The sequence below is a fragment of the Brachyhypopomus gauderio genome, unplaced genomic scaffold, assembly GCF_052324685.1.
Source record: "Brachyhypopomus gauderio isolate BG-103 unplaced genomic scaffold, BGAUD_0.2 sc67, whole genome shotgun sequence".
In the NCBI taxonomy this organism is placed as follows: Eukaryota; Metazoa; Chordata; class Actinopteri; order Gymnotiformes; family Hypopomidae; genus Brachyhypopomus; species Brachyhypopomus gauderio.
Genome location: NW_027506888.1, coordinates 1,601,215 through 1,608,298, shown reverse-complemented (window position 1 = coordinate 1,608,298; position 7,084 = coordinate 1,601,215). Strand labels below are relative to the sequence as shown.

The window sequence follows — 7,084 nt, the reverse complement described above, 5'->3', positions numbered from 1 at the left end:
AGAGAGAGAGAGAAAGTGTGTGTGAGGCAGAGAAAGATCTGGAGCAGATGAGAGAGAGAGATAGATAGATAAGTATTGTTTTAGAGACAGATTCTCTTTGTCTGGGATACAGTAATCACCAGCTGGGCTAGGATGCGGTGGAGTGTGGCTCAGACGGTGACTATACACCAGACGAGGTGGGAGAGTTGACTTCAGAACAACCAAAACCGTTTCACTGAAGGGATGTTGTTTTCTTCCATTTCTTCTTCTTCTCATTCTTCTTCTTCAGTAAAGAATACCATCAAACAAATAAACTAATGCCTTTGGTTTTTGCTGGGTGCCATGGCCTACATTTATGTATCATATGGCAAAATAACATTTTCATTACAAATCAATGCTAGCCTTAAGCATAACTATGCCACATTCTGGCTAATGGGTGCTGCAAACCAAATTTGCTTGAGTTTATTCAGATGATTTAGAAAATGATTTAGAAGTGGCATCTCCTTCCATGCTGGAGGTTCCATGCTTGAACCATGCTGGAGTTTGGCTTTCCCAGAGACTTTATGACTTTACTGTGCATAAAGGCATGTGCCACGCCCTACAGGATAATGGACGGGAAGGAGGATATTTCCTGTAAAAGCAGGTGCAGGTGTTTCTGTTCGATGCGCCCCGGCTGCCCAGTCCGACAAGTTCTGCTGTATTCTGCTGCGCACCGTCGTCTGAACTTCAAACGTGTACTGACAACATATGTAAATACAGGAAGCAGTGGTAAGTGCAACCCGCCTTACAGCTCCGGGTTGGAAAAGTGTTTTTGAGGATTTATGAGAAGTGCACGGTTATGACAAGGGTTCTTCCTCAGCTGTGCAGAAAGGCGCCATGACATCTGTATGAAGGGAAACAGTCAGTATTTACATTTCAAGATGTACTCCGTGGCCTGCTGCGATGACACCTTTCTTGCATCTCCATGCTCTGGTCACCGTGCTAGGCACAGCTATCTTATAGGTGCATTATACTGGTACACAGCTGCACACTGTAGCCTGTGCCATGATGCTGGGTGGGTGACATGAGCTTGCTGTGCTCATAGACTTTTATTATGTTCATTGCTGAGGTAGAAATAAACGAGTCACTGTACGTAATTACTCCTCTAAACACACAGAAGGCTTTGCCTGGTAATGGGGAGGTCACATACACAGTGGTTCCCATGGGTGACGAGGAGAGTGTGACTAAAGCCGGGTTCCTGAAATGCTTGCAGACTGTGCGACGTGGAGTGTACAAAAACATGGACAGACATTGTGAGGGAGAGAGAGGACCACAGAGAAACGGGTTCCTCAACAGTGCATCGCAGTGCCATCTGTTGGACATATCTGGTCAACATGCGATCAAAATTTTAACATTTTACATAAGACAGGTTGCGCAAATTGTAGCACGCAGAAATTATCTTGGTTAAACAAGACCAGGGGCGAGGCTAGGGTATTTTTAGTGGTGCTAGAGCACCACCGTGAAGTTGCTCAGCACCCCCTGGCTCAACACATTTTAAAAATATTATATTATGCAAAAACCTTGCTCTGTACCTGCGCAATACTTTAGTATTGTGCCTCTGTGAGCACTAGGGGCTGGGCACCCCTAAAGACCAGATCCTAAAATCGCCCCTGAACAAGACACTTCTTTACTGAGAAATATGTGCTAAATTTAGTCGCTGCAAGATATTGTTGTTTCCGGAATGCTGAATTCCATTTAGAAGACGGAAGAACTTTTTTTAATCTCTCGGAAACATTCTTACACAACTTTGTTTATACGTTTTCTGTTACTTTGTGATAACCTCATCATTAGTTTTCCTAGTTTGTAAGTGATTCTGCCATGTTTATCTGCAATCATCAGCTTCTGTTGAAACCATACTATCCTACGCTATCTATATATAGAAGGCAAATGGTTTAATTATCAGTGAACGTTTTATATATATTTTATAACTCATTAGGTTCAACTGGTAGTGAGGTGTGAATTAACCTCTTCTCATTACGTAAGCATTCCAACTCCAAGATGATTGGACGCACAGCCCGTGCCGGGCGAGATGATTGGACGCACAGCGCGTGCCACGGAATTCCCTAAGCCTACCGCGCGAACTTCTCCTCGTCACCTGACGTTCCACCGCACGGGACGGCGCTGTCACAACCGGCAGTGTACCGTGTGTGTGCTCCGGCTCCTGTTTGTGTTTCTTTCAAGATGGCGGAGCTTGGAATACGAGAGGAACTTGTGAGTATTTTGACAATGGAAAGCAATCTATAGCGAATTCGTTTAGAGAACTGACCAAGTTGCACCGCAAAGAGACTTTCGTGGTCTTGTCCAACTTCGGGTTTCTCTTAATTAAAACGAGCGAGGCCTAAACTGCGGGACATGCATCGGCTTCTAATCCTGCTGAATTTTTTAAACCAAATTAGATCATTACAAACTCGCGTAAGTTAAAAAAATGTATAATGTACTATGTGATACGAGCCTAGCTATATAGTGTAAGGTAGCGCATATAGCTGAATAGACAGGATATAGCCTGTGTGTTTCATGTTCATAGAACTTAATAGGTTTCGAAAAGACTATTTTATTTTGATTTTATTGTTCGTTGTCATATTCACAGAAGTCGGGGACACCTTCCAGAAAGTTCACCACTTCTTTGGACGACTGCGCGTTCGTTTCCCCCAGTAACGACGACCAACAGCTACTGGTAATAATGAGTTAACGGCGTCGTACGAAGTCGCTCGTTTGTGGTTGAAACATCTAATGTTGCGGTTTTGTTGCTCGCGTGTCTGGCCAGGCGGTACCGTTTTGTGGCAGTATCAGAGATGGGATGAGACCAGGCAAGAAAATAACCATCATGGGCATTGTGGATTCGGAGCCAGACAGGTGAGAACATACACACACACACACACACGGAATGACTTGGAGCCACACCTAAAGAAACGTGTTATCTTTAAGATAAAGTTATTTTTGGTGTTTCATTGTTTCTTAGATCTTGATCGTTCGCTGTGACGTTACTGTCTGATGTAATGTCTGTCACAGATTCATACTGAATTTTGACGTTGTCTTTTATGGCTAAAACCAGGAGACATGTTTACTCAAAACAAAACCTTAATGCTCAACCTAAATGCTACCTTTACCCATTGCAGAAGAGTCAAATGACCCAACCACGTATAGTGTTTATCTACTTTAATGTTTCTGTAAGTCCTGCAGAGTGTAATTCCATAGTGACCATAATTCTGCATTCTGTAATTTCCATTATTGACATGTTAGACAGTAAACATTCAAAACTAAGAAGATGAAATGATAGGATCTTTTGCAGAGCAAAATCGTATTGGTGATATACATTGATGTGCAGTGGTGTTACCTCAGGGGACAGCTTAGGAATGCCCACACATGAATACGATATGAGGTTTTTTTTTTCTTGGGAATGACAGACAAATGGGATGTTGCATGTCTGAAGTTGTGTGGACATTTAACACTTCTTGATACACAGTGTCGCATGTGTACCGTGAATACATCGTAGAAGGTGTTTCCACCACAGTGGACAGCAGTGGCCATCCACACGTGCGTAATAATCATGACCGATAGTGCCTAGCTGGAACTATACGTGTGAACAGACAAGCAGCACTGGCCACAGCCCTGTCCCTAGGTCAGCGTTCTTTGGCTTCCTTGAGATACAGAAGCAGAAGACCCTCCAGAGCGACTCTAACACCAACACCAGACACGGTATCCCACCTGGGCTCGCGAGCTTGCCAACTGGACGCTAGAGGACTTGGTAACATGTAGTGTGGTCTGATGAGTCCAGTCGAGCATTCATGTGTTTATACGTCTTAACGTGTTTGAGAGGTCCATTATCAGCCCAAATCCTGCACCTACACACAGCATGGCTCAATATTCCTCCAAACGTCCATTTGTGCAATTCTTTCCCCGTCCTGCTCAATCACACCAGATCCTGTGTCATAATAAAAGTCAGTGTATAAGGCAAATGGGAATTTTTATATTTGTAAGACAGTTACGTTTACTGAAGAACAAGTTAGTGTTTTGCCATGATGACTAGTCAGCTCATGATATGGTGATGAACCAGTTGACTCACCTCCTCTCCTCTCATTGGCTAGCTTTGACATCAGTCTGACGTGTGGGTGTGGCGACGTGGCCCTGGGACTCAGTGTGACGTTTGGGGATCGGCAGTTCCTGCGGAACGCTTATGTCTCCGGCTCCTGGGGCGAGGAAGAGTCAGCCATTTCTTTCTTCCCTTTCATCTCGGATCAGCCATTCAGGGTGAATATTGCACTACCACCACCATCATCACCTCCCCACTACCACCCATTGTCACCACCATAATCACCACCATAATCATCATCATCATCATCACCACCACTATTACCACTCCTTATTCAGACTTTTTTAAGTATTTGTAAGCACCACTCAACATCATAACATCTACATATTTGTATTTTAAGCAGCACTGTATAGGTATAGTTTTGTAGGTTTTACACATTTATTGTGTCGATATTTAATCAATAATATGAATGGTTGATGTTTGCATTGGGGTGGCATGGTGGTGGGGTGGTTAGCGCTGTCGCCTCACAGCAAGGTGGTCTGGGTAAAATTCTCGATTCAGGCCGTTCTACAGTGGGAACATTTGGGCACCCTTGCTAATTTTCCTGATTTAAAAATTCAGTTAAATATAATAGCCAATATATTTATATATACAAAACAATATATATTAGACAATTATTGCACACTTTCTGTAAATCATATAAACTTCATTTCACCTCTCAAATATCAATGTGTTTGTCCCCTATGATATATTTAACTGAATTTTTTATCCAAACATTCAATGATTTATAAAGGTAAATCAGGAAAATTAACAAGGATGCCCAAACTTTCACATCCCACTGTATGCCTGCGTGTATCCCCTGTGCCTGCGTGGGTTTTCTCCGGGTACTCCAGTTTCCTCCCTCAGTCCAAATCCAAAGACATGCGTTAGGTTGATTGGTCACTCTAAATTTCCTGTGTGTGTGTGTGTGTGTGTGTGTGTGTGTGTGTGTGTGTGTGTGTGTGGCCGTGTGGTGAACTGGTGACCATGGTGTACCCTGCCTTTTCCTGATGATGCTGGGATTGGCACCAGCCCCCCATGACCCCGACTAGCGGGATTAAGCTGTACATATGATGGATGGATGTTTGGATTGATGTGGTTGAAATTTGGAATGTTTCAGGTTCTCTTGCACAGTGGGTATAATGTTTTCAGAGATGAATGTACAGTTTTGGGAACTGCATTTAGAATTTTGTGAAGCTCCAGGTGATGTGCGTGTGCATGCTCATGCATGTGTTTGTTCTCTGTCCAGATTGAGATCCATTGTGAGCACCAGAGGTTTCGCATACTTGTGGACGGCCAGCCACTTTTCGATTTCTATCATCGGGTGCGACCCCTGGAGGCCATCGACACCATCCAAATCAGTGGAAGTCTGATCATCACCAAGCTTAACTGAGCAAGATCAAACACCTCCCTTCTCCAGCCCATTGGCTATAAGCTCCACATTCCAAACACCGGTCTGACCAATGGTGCAACACAAACTGTCACTCAAACACCATGTGTGGTCAGTCTCCATCCTGCAACTGGAACAGCCCTAGATTCAGTTTAACCAGTAACTGGAACTGGGATTCCAGACCTGTAGTTGACTTTAGGACTAAATGGTTGTAAAGCACAGAATTTATATTTGAGTTCTATAATAGAAACCCCCCAACTAGTAGTCTGAATGGAGAATTGAAGGGTATGAATCATCACTTTCTTTCCATCCTATTGCTTTTAAAGAAGCTATGTAACGTTTCTGGATACAAATTTCATTTATGTGAACTTATATGAATCACTTAGTCATTAAGCATGATGCTTCATTGTATCTTGTGTAGCTGTTCGTAATTCAGCTTCAATTATTTATTATACAGTGAGAAATGGTTCATGGCATTGTGCAGATTACAGTATATGAAGGATTTTGATTGGTTTTCAAAAACTAGTTGATTCCAGAACAAGACAGCCCATTACATTGCCCTGCACACAGCTCCATTAAAATCACTGAGATTGTAACTGCATATTGTCTTAAAGGTGAAGGTCAAGCCTGGCGGGCAGTACAGTGCCTGACGGGCCGTTCCTCCTAGATCAACTCTCAACAGCAACAGAGTAAAATGAACATTACAGCGTTGTAAACCATTGAGCATTTTTGGTATAACTTCATTAAAAGCAGAGCTGAGGTCCTGAGTAGTGTACACTCCAGAACCTGAACTCCATAACTTTCCAAAAAAAACATTTATGCTCATTTACAGAGTGGGCACTCAGGAGTACAACTATTTATTTCTCTAACATACTGTAAATGTGTTACTGTAAATAGAGATGGTTGAGTATTATATGATGAAGATGATGATGATGATCTGTGCTATTCGAGTCATAAATAATGTGCACAAGGATTAGTGATGATTCAAGGAAAATAGTGATACTGGACTGTAATTAGGTTTTTTTAAGTGATGGATATTGAAAGCATTTTAAAACACATTAAAAGAACACTTTTGTAACTAGGAGAGATATGAGACATTAAATTATGCAGAGTGTTTATTTTCAAAATGTTGATGATACCCTGCTCCAACTCTGCAGGGGTCTATCGATATTTCTGTTACTTGTGCATTGTGATCTTCATTTATTTACCCTCCAGTCCCGAATGTTTGATTATCTCGCTCACCAATTACTAATTAAAGATTTCTAATCAACACTTGTCGCATGACTGAATTCGAGTATGATGGGTGTATAATTAAAACCATTCTTAGATTCCATATAACCAATAGCTAAATTTGTCATGAATGGTATGCAATTGGGGTCCTTAACAAACACACACAGCTAGGTGTTATGGGTGGCGTTAACTTGTAGCTATCCAGTGGATGATGCAGTAGCAAACATCAGCCTTGCTGTTTTTGCAGTTCCTGGCTGTGATGCTTTAAAAAGCCAAACAATAACCATGAACCTGCTCTATGGGTCTCCTTAAATGCAAATAACATGTTTTAGGACTCCGAGGAACGTATTCCGTGGTGCTGACTCATCTATGTCCCT

At 42.3% G+C, this 7,084-nt stretch overlaps 1 protein-coding gene across 1 annotated transcript; it reads left to right on the top strand.

Annotated features, from left to right (window-relative positions):
• Positions 1-600: 600 nt before the first annotated feature.
• lgalsla (lectin, galactoside-binding-like a) lies at positions 601-6,749 on the top strand. Its single transcript, XM_076989338.1, has 6 exons — positions 601-747; positions 2,002-2,229; positions 2,606-2,692; positions 2,783-2,871; positions 4,104-4,266; positions 5,337-6,749. The coding sequence occupies exons 2-6, from the start codon at positions 2,200-2,202 to the stop codon at positions 5,478-5,480; spliced, it is 513 nt and encodes a 170-aa protein (XP_076845453.1). The 5' UTR covers positions 601-747; positions 2,002-2,199; the 3' UTR covers positions 5,481-6,749.
• Positions 6,750-7,084: the final 335 nt, after the last annotated feature.

Bases quoted from the DNA above. Each gene is read 5' to 3' on its own strand.
- lgalsla (XM_076989338.1), top strand. From the start codon at position 2,200: ATGGCGGAGCTTGGAATACGAGAGGAACTT. The intron at 2,872-4,103 runs GTGAGAACATAC...CTCATTGGCTAG, and splicing joins GTGGATTCGGAGCCAGACAG to CTTTGACATCAGTCTGACGT. The intron at 4,267-5,336 runs GTGAATATTGCA...TTCTCTGTCCAG, and splicing joins TCTCGGATCAGCCATTCAGG to ATTGAGATCCATTGTGAGCA.